Raw genomic sequence first — 16242 nt, forward strand, 5'->3', positions numbered from 1 at the left:
AGTTATATTTTGTAAGATGTAAGTGTAATTTATATAATTTAGATAATTATAAAAATATTAAAATATTTTTAATATATATAATGATTAAATTTTATTTATAATATAAATAATAAAGTTCAATTTATACAACATTATAAAATAATTTTAATATATTTTAATCGATATATACAACCAAACCTATGTATCGTTAAGTAAGAAAATTATTTTATTATTTATTTGTAACGTAAAATTGATGAATCCTTAAATAAAACCACTAAAAATATTTTTATTGAAATTATATTTTTTAATTTGATAATTATTTCTTTTATGTTTATATTAAATTAAAATTTAAAATAGGTAATACTATAGATAACATATAAACAAATATTTAAGTTAAATCAAATAGATAATTAACTAATTAATTTTATTATTTTATTAAATTTTATATAAATTTTAAAATTCTAATAATCTAATTAAAATTATAATAAAATTTAATTATTAAATATAATAATTATCCAAATTATTGTATTTAATTTTCTTATTTCAAAATTTTCTTATTCAATTAAAAATATTTTTATAAGCAAATGGATAATAGATAAAAATTTTGAAATGTAAATGTTAATTATATTTTAATTTTACTTAAATTATCCAAAGTTGATAATTAATTTTTAAACTTTTGATGTTAAAATCAAAATTTAAAATAGAGAATATTATAGATAATATATGAATAACACTTAAATTAAATCAAATGGATAATTATCTAATTAATTTTCTTATTTAATTTCATATTTATCTAAAATTTAAAAATCTGGCTATCTAATTAAAAAATTTATCAAAAATATTATTTAAATATTTATTTTAAAAATTTATCTAAAATTTGAAATTTAAATGTTACTTATATTTTATTTTTACGTAAATTATCCAAATTGACAATTAATTTTTTAAAATTTTCATCTTAAAATTAAATTTTAAAAAAATATTATAGATAATATTTAAATTAAATAAAATGGATTATTATCTAATTAAATTTCTTATTTAATTAAATATTAATATAAATTTTAAAACATCTAATTATATAATTAAAATTATAATAAAATTTAAAAAATCATTAAATATAATAATTATCCAAATTATTATATTTAATTTTCTTATTCAAAATTTTCTTAATTAATTAATTATTTCTATAAATATTTTAAAATTATTATTTTTGGTTTAATTTAAAAGAATTAGTTGTTTTTTACTTATCTCACGTAAAATTAGGATAATTAATGTTACCATATGAAAAATAATTTTTATTCAAAAAAGAGTAATCCTGAAAATATAATAATATATATTTAAATTTAAATTACTTTTTGTATTATTTTTAAAACATAATCCTAAAAATTATGACAATAAAAATTTTGAAAAATTGAATCTAATGGATAAAAATATTTAAATAAAAGAGAAAACTATAAAATTGAATAAAAATTGTAGATCGCCACTTGTCCCAAATGTAGTGTATGTATCTTGTTTTATTATTATTATTATTATTATTATTGTAAATTGACTGATATTTATTAGCACTTCGCTCCAGGCGAAAAGACTGAGATAACTCAGCAAAATAGTAACACGAAAAGACAATACAAACAAAAACCAAAGAAATAAAACAGCAACATGAAACGACAAAGGCCACAAAGAAAAGAAAACCAGCTATCAAAGCAGACAAGATAATAAACGCATTTAGGAACAACCAAAACCATAAAAAAATCGCCCAAAACCAAACAATCAACAACATTCCACCAAACCAAATATCAGCCGACCATCTTCTTCTTCTTCTTGAGAAAAATAACCTAGTAAGGAAGAAGAACGGAACTTTGAATCCAAACTAGAGATTCATTGAACCTTCTCCACTTTTCAAAGCAAATTAAAGGGGACTATGGTAACTCTGAGTCCAATCCAAGCGGTCCTTCATCGCCATCGTCCTCATAGAATTAGGCACTCCATCTATCCAATCATCAAAACGCTGACTTCTTCGACCTTCTAGTGCCAACGTGTGAGCCACTCCATTAGCCATACGGGGCACAAAATGGTATGTAACGTTATCAAACTAAGATTCTAGGATACTAATATGATGTGTAATTGGCCTAAGAACCGATTTATCCTTCTCCTTTTTCTTGATATTTTTTATGACAGTCAGGGAGTCACCCTTCACAATCGATCGCCGGAAGCCCATCACACCTGCAAAAATTAACGCCCTTTCACATGCCCTTGCTTCAACCACAAAGGCATCAACAACATCCGTAAAAAGATAAGTTTTCGCCCCTACAATTTCTCCTATTGAATCTCTGGCTAGAGCTACAGTTGTAGCGAGTCTAACTGAACTTTGAAAAGCCGCATCAACATTGATCTTAATAACTTTAGTGTCTGGGGGTCTCCAAATTTCTTTTGTCATAGATCTAGAAGACAGACAATGATTCTCCTAAATAAGTCTAAGCTCGTGCTCATACCTTTTAATAAACCCTAATAATTCCTGTAAAGAAAACTTTACGCCTTCATGGATTAGTTTATTTCTTCGATACCATAGACTCCATATGGAAAGCATAATGAATTGTTTTTGTTGTTCTTCTGCTGCAGAGAAAGTTTTAACAAAACGTTCCTTACAACACAACAAGTCTCCAAATGATAGGATCGTGATTCTTAAAGATGCCCACACACGTTGTAGAATATCACAAGACCACATCAGGTGATTAGAGTCCTCCGGATCAACCTTACACAGTGGACAGATAACTTCAACACTCAGAGTTCTTCGCGCCAGATTGCAAAAATGAGGTAAAAAACTGTTAAACAGCCTCCAAATGTGTATTTTAACTTTTCTTGGAATGTACACAGCCCATAATGACTTGTAAAAATCATTGTAGTCATCAACATTAGTCGTAGTAGAAATAGTGTTCTGTAGATGTTCTGTAGTTAGAACCTGATACCCACTTTTCACTGTATATTCCCCAGACCCTTCGAATTTCCAAACCAACATGTCCTCCGAGTTACTCCCAGTAATAGGAATAGAAAAAATACAAGCTGCTGTAGAATCATCAACTATAGTATGAACTAGCTTCTTATTCTAGGTACAAGTCTCATGGTCAATCAATTGATGTACAGAAGTTCAACTAGGCATAATTTTCTGAACTAAAACTCTACTGTTTCCTCTTCCAGGCAACTAAGGATCATTCTAAATGTTGATACGAGCTCCATCCCCAACACACCATAACATCCCATTCGCAATCAACTCCCGAGCGCTGTAAATGCTTCTCCAGATAAACAAAGGGTAAGATCCAACTTTAGCTGATAGTATATCTGTGAAAGAAAAATAATGGGCTTTTAAAACTTTGGCTAACAAACAATTAGGTTGGGATAAAATACTCCAGGCCTGTTTTGCAATTAAAGCCTTATTAAACAAAACCAAATCTTTAAACCCCATCCTACCAGCGCATTTCGGTTTACATAACTGCTCCCATCTACTCTAATGTATGCCCTTCACAGATTTGTTATTAGACCACCAAAACTTGTTCATTATGCTTTCAAGCTTTTGACATAATGACTTTGGCAATAGAAAATATTGCATAACATAGAGCGGTATAGCCTGCAAAACCAACTTTACAAATACCTCCTTCCCTCCCGTTGACAAATAGCGCAAACTCCACGCTTCAATTCGTTTTCTAAACTGATTAGCAAAGTTAGCAAAAGCCCATGTTTTTTTTGGCCCACCATCATGGGCAAGCCTAAGTATTTCTCAGGGTTTGAAACCACCTAAACTCCTAACAAATTGGTTACAGGGTTTGAAACCACCTGAACTCCTAACAAATTGGTTATGTCCTCTTTGACGCTAGATTCCACGTTCGCCCTAAAATAAATAAGCGACTTGTCAAAATTCACCCGCTGCCCCGAAACCAATACATACTCTCGAATAATATCACGAACCATTCTAGATCCTTCACACGTAGCATCACCAAAGAGAATGCAATCGTCAGCAAAAAATAAGTGATTAATTAAGAATCATTCCCTATGTAACGCCCCGTACCCGAGTCCGCTGCCGGAATCGGACACGAGGGGCTAACGGCTTAAACCATTCACTTTTACAGTCCATTTTAAAATTTTTCCAGGCAATCGGCTAACTGCGTCACTGATACTTTAAAAATCATAACTTGAGTTCTACAACTCGAAAATCAGTTTTGTAATTTTTCCCTGAAACTAGACTCATATATGCATCTACAAATTTTTTTCTAGAATTTTTGGTCAGGCCAATTAGTACAGTTTATTAGTTAAAGCCTCCACTGTTACAGGGTGCGACTACACTGACCTTCATGCATTACGACCTGGATATCTCCCTGTACAGGGATTCAATACTGATGCTGTTTGTTTCTATAGAAACTAGACCCAAAGAGGAATCTATACATATATAGCATGACTCCCAATTATCTCTGGTTAATTCACAATGAATTTCCAAAGTCAGAACAGGGAATCCAGAAACTGTTCTGGCCCTGTTTCACGAAAACCTAATTATCTTGTAACATACAACTCACATGACCGTTTCGTTTCTTCCATATGAAAGTAGATTCATTAAGGTTCATTTACATAATTTATTCACTATTTAATTCCATTCCTACTATTTTTAGTGATTTTTCACATCCACCTCACTGCAGCTGTCAACCTTTATCATTAAGGTAGATTTTACCTACTTCATAATTTCCTTGATTCAACTAGCCCTTTTAACATACATGGCACAAAAGATAATCACGATTAACCATTCCAAGGGCTAATCGATTCCAAACATTACCACATCTCTTAATGAACAACATACAAAATGATCATGATACCATGCCAAGGTGCATACAAGCCATTTTCGCATGGCTAAAAGTTTACATACCAAATTTTCAACAAAACATATTAGCCTATACATGCCAAAATGCTCTCCTAGACCCACTAAGAAGAAAGTACCAAAAGTTGCTAGCCGGTGTGATGACTTTGACGACGGTCTCGAGCACACCAAAATGGATCAAGAACCTAGGTAAGCAACAAACAAGCACACCAAATGAGTACATAACTCAGTAAGTCATAAGCACTACTCTACCATCCAACATTAATAATCATTTTTTGTTTCTTTCAAATCATAACAACTATGCTACAGCTTTCTTAAATTCTTGGTTCGATCTCATGCCAAGTCCTTCAATTAATTCAATGCCAAGTCAGCCCAATCAATGTAGACCCATTTCCTCAAGTTTGGAACAACGATGCACTAGATAAATCTATGCATACACCGCACAACCTCAAATTCGATATTTAGTTAATAGCTCAATCACTTACCTCCTTCATCACAATTTATACCAACAACCAAACGTTGCACACATAGTGCTTATTATGTTCGCACACATAGTGCCATAGTAAATCGCACACATAGTGCCATAGTAAATCGCACACATAGTGCTATAGTAAATCGCACACATAGTGCATTTGAGATTCCTCATGCTTCAACCTCCCAATCGGCACACATAGTGCCACTTAATTTTTTGCACACATTGTGCCCTATGTCAATTCATCATGGTAAAGCAATTTGCTAAATTCAAATTGTACATATGGTCATATTAACAAGTAGGAGAATCACTCGAAAAATATCTATCCAAGGAGTTCTCACAACAAGTGCTTAAGGACTTACCTTGCGTTGAGTATAACGGTTCCGACCCGCTACTCGATGTCCTTGGCTTTGCCCTTGCTTGTTTCTCCTTCTTTAACTTCTCGGGCTTAATAGATAAATAAACTAGTTTAATCATCTTGCTGTACATTTATAATTCAATTACACATGCATATGTATATTTGCATATTCGGCAACCCCTCTTACTAATTACCCATTTAGTCGATTATATACATGATTAAAGGTAACATCATGAATGGGCATACTTATATATATATATATATATATATACATACCCGATTGTGCACCAAAAATTTGACTCAACATCACCTACATACTCACTTTGATGGTCGAATATATATACATGTATAGTGTTATCTACAACATCATCTAAACACCTAAATTTTTCTCATGCACACTTGATCAACCTTTTTCCCAATCTAGCATAGCTTCACCAACATTTGTGATATCATATAAATTTGCATGTTGCTACATTTCTTAAGTTCAACATCTCTATGCCCATTATAGGCACTCCCATAATCAAATTCTAAAAATCGGCAACATCCCCTTTCAACTATGTTAGCTGAATACTCCTCCCCTTCTTAGTCCCAACTTCGGCACCTCCAACAAAAAGGACTTAACATCTTCCCTTTCATGCTAACATAACAAGCAACTTAGTTCATCCATACAACTAACATGTTAATAGCATCAAGGTATCAACTAAAATTTTTAAGCTTCTTGTCAACTTCCAACTCTCCAACAACCCCAAATCCAACCTTGGGATAGATAGTATTTAGACCCATCACCCAAAGGTTGTGTAAACTTCAAAAAAAATATCATTGAACATACCTTGATCTAAAGGACCACCTTGGCGAATCTTGCTTCCTCTTCTTCCTCTAGTTACGACAATTGCAAAAGAAAGAAAACATGAGCACTCCTTCTTCCCTCCTTATTAAGCATTCAAACTCTCTCATTTTCATGCCACAAGAAGTGAAAGAAAATGATGAACATTTTTCTTTCTTCCTCCCTCAACTCACGGCAATGGGGGTACACCCACACCATTCTCTTTTCTTTTTTTTTTTTCTTTATTACCCATGTTTCTTATTTTATTTTTTCTACATACCCACTAACTAAACATGTTTGCAACATGTTTCCACCCATAGCATGGCCGGCCATCATGCTTAAATTTGGGTAAATTGACATGCAAACCCACCTTTTTTTCACAACATGCACTTATAAGCCACCCTACATTTGCCTAGCACATTTCTAAATTTTCTCACATAAGTCCTATTTGACAAAATTCACTTATAATTAACAAAATTCAAACATGAAATTTTCACACATGCATATGTACATATAATGAGCATCAACTATGACAGTTAATTATTTTTATGACTCGGTTTAGTGGCCCCGAACCCACTTTCCGACTAGGGTCAATTTAGGGCTGTTACACCCTACCAATTGGAGCACCTCTCATCAAACCTTTTTGCTCAACTTCCTTAATAAGTGTAGAAAAACCCTCAGTACAAAGCAGAAAAAGATAAAGGCTAAGAGGGTCTCTCTGTCGTAAACCTCTTGAAGGTGAGAACCATTCACTACTAGCTCCATTAAGGCTCATGGAGTAAGAGACAGAACAAACGCAACGCATGATGAGTACGATCCAATCCTCATGAAACCCAGCTACTTCATCATCCCCACTAAAAAATCCCATTTCATACGATCATACGCTTTACTCATATTGAGTTTAAGCGTAAAGTTCCCTTTCTTGCGACTCTTCTTTATTTTGAGAGAATGAAGAACCTCATAAGCTATAAGCACATTTTCGTAACCATTTTTTAAAAAAAAAACACGGGAATCGATTTGGATTTTGAAAATGAAAACAAAAAAAAGGGAGTCGCCACCGATCCTTTTTGACGAGGTGTGATCGGGTCACCTCGTAAAAGTGGTTGTTTTTAATAAATAGTTTGATTTATTTAAACATCAATTTTGGTCTACGCAAATCAAGAAAATAGGTTCGGGAGTCGATTACGCACGAGGAAGGATTAGCACCCTCGATACGCCCAAAATTGGTACCTAGTTGATTAATTAGTGTCTTAGTGTCGAAAATTTAAAAACTTGAAAGAATTTTGAAATACGATCCTTTTTTTTATTATAAAAAAGTTCAATTGTTAAAGACCTTCTCGTCTCAAAATATGAAATGTCACATCCAGTGAGTTAGGACACGACATCTTGAATTTTTGAGAGCAAGCTTGCCTTTATATAAAACTTACGTATTTTAATTTGTTAGAAGGGTATTCGATTATTTTGAGTAAACGAGAAAAATCGAAACCCAGTAAGTTAGGGTATGTTTTCCCGAATTCTCAAACACCGAATATTGCCCTTGTTTTAAAACAAATTCATATTTCGAGGTGACGAAATGTCATACCCGGTAAGTTAGGGCACAACACTTCGTACCTCCGAGAATGAGCATTTTCAAAACTCGTATAGCAATTTAAAAGAGTATTCCGTTATTTAGATTAAATGAGAAAAATCGAAACCCAGTAAGTTAGGGCATGATTATCTCGAATTACCAAATACGGAATATCACTTTTATGAAAGAATTATTTTAAGGCATTGAGTAAAAACATAATGTGATTTATAGTAATGTATAAAAGCTGATCATGATATTAATAATAACGTGTAATAATGAATGACAATAACAAGCAATTATGAAAAGATGACATAGAAGTAAGGTTAGTAATACGTAAATATAAAAAAATATGTGAGAAAAATGAAATGATCGAATACATAAGTAAATAAAGGGAATATAAAACATGATAGCAAAAAATGACAATAATGATGAAAACAATAATAATAATAATGTCGATAATGATAATAGTGGTGGTAAAACTATAATATTGATGATAATAATAAAATAATAATAAGAGTATTAATATTTATATTAATAATAGTGATAATAATAATAGAAAATAATAAAGAAATGATATTAGTAATAGTAATAAAAATGAAAATAATAGTAATAATAATGGTAAATACAAATAGTAACAACAAAATACAAATAATAAATAACCTAAAGTTTAAAATTATTATTTAAAAGATATAAATAAAATAAATGATGAAATATTAATAGCGAGGGTAACGACATATAACTAAAATAAATGTGCTAAATATATGTATTAAATTAGTTAATATATAAAAAATAATAATAACGTATAGGTCAAAACGGTACTGTTTGGTACCCGCTCCACGGTGGCCGGAAATCGCCCGTTTTGACTTATATAAGGGTACCGTTTTGACTTATATAAGGGTACCAAACGGTACCGTACACGGTGGCCAAAAATCGCCCGTGGGTAGATTTTTCTCCTTTTTTTATATATTTTTTATTTATTTAATATATGTGTTGTTTTATTAAAAATGGGGATAATATATGTAAATAAATTCAAAAAAAAGAGAAAATAGACCTTAGATTTGCTGTTTTCGGTTCTCCGGTCTTTGATATGGGGCTATTCCCTGCTTTTGATGTTGCTAAAGTCCCTGTTTTTACTTGAAATCGAATGTTGTTCGCTTTTTATTTCCAAAAGAATGTCGATCCTTACAATGGTATTTGATTTGGCTTTTAAATAGCCATTACATTTCTTTTTCTTTTAATATTTGTCTATTCTTCTGTTGTTACTGCAGGCAAACGGTGGTGGAGCAGAGGCCACTTGCAGGCGTCGGTGGTAGATGGGGTGGGGAGCATGTGCTGACAGTTAGGGTTTCCTTAGCTTTTTCTTTTGTTGTGTGTGTGGGCATGGGTAGGTTTGGGGCTATTGGCTTAGTGGGTTTAGGGGTTTTGGGCCCAAAATTGGGCTTGTACACACATTATCCGAAATAAGCCTTCCAAGGATAAAAGCTCCTTAAGCTTCATTAATACAATTCCCCAAAATTGCACTCATATGAATCACCAAGACCTTCGCGATAATTTTGTAAACAACGTTACACAAACTTATGGGTCTGAACTGTGACAGATTTTTTGGCTTTTCAACCTTAGGAATCAAAACGATGCGTGTCTTATTAATATCTCCTAATGCGATTTCTCCATTCAGAATAGAAAGACAATAAATAGATATATCGGCCCCAACAATATGCTAGTACCTTTGGAAAAAAAATTGCGGGAAACCCGTCAACTCTAGGGGCTTTCAAATGCGCCATTGACTTGACAGCATTAACAATATCTTCCTCAGTGAATTGTGTTAGCAAGGCCTCATTCATACTATCAGTAACTCTTTTTTCAACTAAACTGAATAAATGCTCATCTGAACCCATATCAGAAGCCGAAAAAAGATTAATAACATGGTCTGAAGCAAACCTTAACATCCCCTCAGTCAAAGAAAAACTTCTACCATTCTCATCCACGAACTCAAAAATGTAGCCACGAAACCAGTGTTGAACAGCTACCTTATGAAAATAGCTGGTGTTCCAATCTCTATTCTTTAGCCAGTTAACACGGGTACGTTGCTCTTAAAAAAGTTCTTCCTTATCAGCCTCCAAGTTAATATCTAATTGGACATCCGTAATTTTAGCTAAAATCTCATCAAAAGGTTCTTGATTATAGAGGCAATTCAATCGATCTTCTAGAGCCACGCGATTCTCTTTATTCTTTCTAATCTTGGATCTGCTCCATTGCTGCAACTGATGACTCAATTTCTCAAGTTTCTACCGCACACTTCCTGAAGAATCGACCCATAATCTTTTAATCACCTCCTCAAAAGAACTTTCCAAACACCACTTGGCCTCAAACTAAAATAGGTTATCAGAATTACCATGATCATTCCTTCTCATCCGCATAGTGTCCAAAAGAATGGGATAGTAATCAAAAAAGGAATGACTTAAATGCTTTAACTAATAGCTTGGAAACAAATTCACCCAATTCAGCGTAGCTACTCCACGATCCAGTCGCTCTCTTATATTTGTAGCTGAAAATTTCCCTCTTTCCTATGTAAACCACCGTCCAACAAAACCTAAATCGTTAAGGCTGCAATCCTCTAAAGTCATTCAAAAATCATTCATTTGACGCACTGATCTAAGTCGGCTACATTTTTTTTCAAAAAATTTTGTAATCTCATTGAAATCTCCTAAAACAACCCAAGAGATATCTTGATCATGATTTAGTTGCCTAAGCAAATTTCAAGAAGCATTTTTACTCCTACTATCTGAATTCCCATAGAACTTCGTCAACCGCCAACCTTCACCACATTTATTATCATTGACTTCGACATCAATATGAAAGGAGGAGAAGCTCTTAAGCATCACCAACGAATTTTCTTTCCACTCCAATGATAACCCTCCTTTATTTCCTATTGCCCCAATCTCAATTCCATTCTCAAACCCACATTTCAACCTTACCAACTCCATTTTTTTAGCACACAATTTTGTTTCCATAAGAAACAAAATTCGGGGATTAACGACTTTCAGCTTATTTTTGATCCTTTTAACAGTTCGTGGTCTCCCCAAACCACAAACATTCCAACTTAAAATTTTCATAGTGCTCGGCTACTCTACCCACCAGAGCTAGCCGTTAGGTCAAAAGGACCTCCCACATCATTACCACCCTCTACAGTTCTCTGCCGTTTTTTTCCTTCCAACGTAGCTATTGGGTCATTTTCCTCCTCCAAGACCAGATCCATAGGCCGATGTACCAACTCAGCAATATTCGAATCACCATTGCGTCAATTACACCAATTACTCTGTCCATTAGTGGGATATTGTTGATTTGATCCCAAAGAAATTAAATTAGGATTACATACTTGATTCCTAAAATCTCCCCCTAAATTCCAACCAGTATTCTTCTCCTTATTAAAATTACTGCCTTGACTAAAACTTTCTATATTTCCATCATTACACAGTAACTCGTCAGCTTCTGGCAACCACCTACTCACCACCGTATTCCGTCGTCTTGGCACTGCACGCAGTGATAAATCCCAACCAAAAATAATTTTTGATGGCTCAATTTTAAGACAAAAAAGACAGTAACTCTCGCCATGCCCTAGCTTTCCACAAATGAAGCAAAACAAGCTTAACTTTTCATATTTAAAACGAGCATACATAGTCATAGTTTTCCCAATATGAATCTTTTTCTTACTTTTTAACGGGGCAGTTACATCCAAACAAACACGAATGCGCGTATATTTTTGAATCTCCAAAACTGGACTGGAATTATCATAATCAAGGAATTTTCCCAAAAAGTCCCCAAACCGTTTGGCCATAGCTTCAGTCATTAAACCTGAAGGTAATTCATGAACTTGTACCTAGAAATCAGTAAAAGTTAATGCCAAATCTGATGGGTGTTCTCCATTTCGAACTCTTTGCAATATAATCAAGTGATTATTGAAGAACCACGACGTATCAGCAACTACCCTTTGGACATCAACATCATTAAAAAATTAGAATAGATACCGTTTGTCTCCTAGATCCGTGATGCAAATTCTTCCAATTGGATGCCAGAGATCCGCCATAGTATTACGTAGAGAAGGAAAATAAACAACACTATCTGTTAAGCAGCGCCCCACCAAGCAAAACTGATAGTTCCAATCTACCACCGCTATTTCCTCTTAGAACGCCTCCTCCTCGTCATCCAATAAATTCAAATTGGCTAACTCCTCCTCTATAACAGACTTCAAAACAAAACCTCACAACCAATAAAAAAATGGAGTATATAAGAAAAGACAAATCAGAATCAGACAAATAAAAAGGACGAAAAAAAGAAGAAAATTGTGCCAAAAGGCAGATAGAGAAAATCGTGCCAAAAGGTAGACTTAAAACCCTAGATTACTTTTTAGGCAGGGTGATCTGCATCTTGTTTTATTAAATATATATGATTTGTTTAGTTTAAAAATTAGTTTAATTTTACTTATCTCACGTAAAATTAGGATAATTAATGTTACTATAAGATAAATAAATTTTTATTCAAAAAATAAAGTAATTCGAAAATATAATAATATATATTTAAACTTTTGTATTTATTTTAAAACATAATCCTACAAATTATGATAAAATTTTTTTGAAAAATTTAATCTAATGGATAAAAAATATTTAAATAAAAGAGAAAAACTATAAAAATTGAATAAAAATTTTAGATGCGCCACTTGTCCTAAATGTAGTATATGCATAATGTTATATTAAATATATATGATTTGTTTAGTTTAAAAATTAATTTCTTTTACTTATCTCATGTAAAATTAGGATAATTTATTTTACCATAAGAAAAATAAGTTTTATTCAAAAATAAAATAAAAGAAAGCCTAAAAATATAATCACATATATTTAAACGTAAATCACCTTTTGCAATATTTTTAAAACATAATCTAGAAATTACATTGATAACTTTTTGAAAAAGTCTAATTTCAAGGATAATAAAATATTAAATAAAAATTATAGATGTGCCACTTGTCACAAACGTAATGTATGTACCTTAATATATTAAATATATATGATATGATATGATATGATATGATGTGATATGATATGTAATATATTAAATTTGTTAATATTATAATATATGAAATATGTAAACTTTAATTTTAATAAGAAATTATAACTGACTCAAATGTAAAGTATTTTTATTTTTCACGTGTTATTATTATTACTATGGTGCCATTTTATTATTATTTCGATATTAACAAATATTAGACTTAAATTATAGAACAAATATAATAAAATAATTTATGGTAGTGATTGTTAATATTATGATATATAAAATTTAAAATTTAAATATTTTATGTAATTAATATAATATAATATAATATATTTATATTTATCTTTTAAAATTAATATAGATTATTCCCAAATTAATAATCTAATACTCAAATTTGCTTTTGAAAAGTGAAAAAGGTGAAAGGTAAATTTTGGTTTAACTCGAAAAGTATGTTTAGCTTAAGAAACTGTCTATTCATTATTGCTTTGGGCTTGAGACACTTGCTTATTGGTTCAATGGCCTTAAATGTATTTTATAAACTTGAGGGAGGGTTAATTTTATGCTTATCGGGCTTCAATTTCACGTCCAACCAAATGCACGCGGCCATTTTAGAACAAGAAACCGCAAATTCTGGAATCCTCAGTGATTGAAGGGCTTCGAACTTCTCTGCTTTATCTTCAATCAGGGTTTTAGAGAAATAAAAAATCACAAAGCCTTCTCTTTTTCACTGAGAAATGGAGTCTCTTACTAAACTACACTGCCGTCTTCAACCTCTGCATCTCTCTTTCAATCACCACCGTCCGTCATTTGCTAAACCCATATCATCTTCTGTGTCTTTCAGGACTTCATCGTCATCGTCACCGTTCAAATTAACCTCCATCAGAGCTTTATCTTCCTCATCATCTTCATCAGTTCCGCTCCATCAAACCCCCAAACCTTCCCTCCTCCAAACGCTAGCCCCTCTACTCAAAACCACTTGCATTACCGTAACTGCCGGCGCCGCACTCCTCTTCATGCGCTTCCACCAGAAACCCGCCCTCGCCGCCACCCCAACGGTAACACCCACGGTAGAGCCTGCTCCAACGGACTCGAATGTCTCCTTAGAAGAGCAAGAGAAAACCATTGAGGAACACTTGACTCAGTACCCAAATGACGTTGAAGCTCTACAGTCACTCGTGGAGGTCCGAATCAAATCAAGAAAACTCCCACAAGCTATCGAAGTTATCGACCGTTTGATCCAGCTCGAGCCCGAAGACACCGAATGGCCAATGTTAAGAGCCCAAATTCATAGCTACAGTGGCGATTTCGCGCTAGCCAAGAACGAGTTCGAAGAGATATTAGCTAAAGACCCAGTTCGTGTCGAGGCTTTTCACGGCCTTGTAATGGCTTATTCGGAGTCGGGTCAAAAGTTGAAAGAGCTGGAAAAAAGAATTGAAGGGGCGATGGAGAAGTGCAAGAAAGAGAAGAAAAACAAAGATTTTAGAGATTTTAAGTTATTAATTGCACAAATTCGGTTGATTGAAGGGGACCATTTGGAAGCTTTGAAGGTTTATGAGGGTTTAGTTAAGGAAGAACCAAGGGATTTTAGGCCATATTTGTGTATGGGAATTATTTACTCTTTAATGAAGAAGAAAGATGAGGCTGAGAAGCATTTTGAAAAGGTTAGGAAACTTGTTCCTAGGAATCACCCTTATAGAGAGTACTTTGTTGATAACATGGTGGCCACAAAGCTTTTCTCTGAAAGGGCTGAGAGGGAAGGCGCTTGAAAGAGTTGGGACACATTTGCTTTGCTTGAATGATGGTTTTTACAAAGAGGTGCCCTTTTTTGTCATACTTTTAATCAGTCACTTGGTTTTTTTTCCCCCTTTTTAGTTATTTTTCAATGTTTTTGCAGCAATTTGGATATTTGTTTATAGTTAGGTCGGTATTTAGTGCAGTAATATGCATAGTGATGAAAAGGTATAATCGATATAATTGAGTTGGTTGTCTGAATTTTGCGTGGACATAGGAAGCTTGAGATGCTGGATGTAATACTGATTGTTGCTTTAGATAACTCAGTTGCCGTGATATTCGTATATATGATATGATATGATATTGTAATTCATATAATGCTTTCCATATAATGGTAATTCATGGAAGCAGATGTGGTTTATGGAAGACATGATATGATTCAGCTCCTTTTTCAATAAGAGGAGGCTATTCTTAAAAGAATAGGTTTGTTCAACTAGTTATTTGAACTATTCAATAAGAATAGGGTCCTTGAATGCTCGAAAGGCCCCTTATCATAACTGGATCATGACTCATAGAATCTATTCCTACTTGGAGGGTAAGCTAGGCTACCTTTGGTCGAAAAGTCACTTAACTTGGTGCTTTTCGGGGCAGGAATTTACCTGTGATTGCAGTGCGGGTAAATGCTCTACCTTTCACACAAAACTAGAGTTCTGTGCCAAGCATAAAGATTGAACCAATAGGACCGTAGTCTAACCCTAGAATGCCATAATTCTCTTTCTGAATGTCTCAACTTTCTTTCTCAAACCACCAGACGCTGGTGCAAAAATAGCTTAAATTAATGGTAGAGCAGAAATAGCTTCTGGCTGCTGTGATAGGTGAGAATTTGTCAGAAATGATAGTATAGAAAGAGGGATGTGCAATGCACAGGGAGGGTGAAAATGAAATGCTAATCTGCTGTGTTTCTGTTACAAATGGTAGGAAACTTGAAATAGTTTTAAATTTATCTCTATGTTGATATGTTTTTTCATCAATTTTCCAAAACTTGTAATGGCTTTAATCGTGGTGCTATTGATCTTGGGTACATGTATATGTTTAAAACCTTCGATTAGGGTCAATTTAGTCTTGATCAGAAAATGCCCCATGGTGAATACCTAGAAGGAAGATGAAAATGTCATGTAAAATCCAAATAAATAAGACTTCCAGAGAGTTGATACATAGGGGCCAGTTCCTTTTCCCTTTGCTTCTTGTAAAAGGTTGCACTAAACTATTCAATTGCTTGAAGGAATTTCAGTGTAAAAATTTGCGTGTGTTTGGGCTAATGGCTATTGGATCACGTCACGGAGTCATATTTAAGTCTATGGTTCAAATCCCAGATAGTCTCCTCTGTTGTGTGTGTGTGTGTGTGTGTAGTGGAAGC

General features: G+C 33.3%; 1 protein-coding gene across 1 annotated transcript; it reads left to right on the forward strand.

Moving 5' to 3' along the window:
- The first annotated feature begins 13658 nt into the window (after positions 1-13658).
- LOC108474694 (protein SLOW GREEN 1, chloroplastic-like) lies at positions 13659-15203 on the forward strand. Its single transcript, XM_017776730.2, has one exon. The coding sequence runs from the start codon at positions 13829-13831 to the stop codon at positions 14858-14860; it is 1032 nt and encodes a 343-aa protein (XP_017632219.1). The 5' UTR covers positions 13659-13828; the 3' UTR covers positions 14861-15203.
- Positions 15204-16242: the final 1039 nt, after the last annotated feature.

The sequence above is a fragment of the Gossypium arboreum genome, chromosome 13 (genome assembly GCF_025698485.1).
Source record: "Gossypium arboreum isolate Shixiya-1 chromosome 13, ASM2569848v2, whole genome shotgun sequence".
Taxonomy (NCBI): Eukaryota; Viridiplantae; Streptophyta; class Magnoliopsida; order Malvales; family Malvaceae; genus Gossypium; species Gossypium arboreum.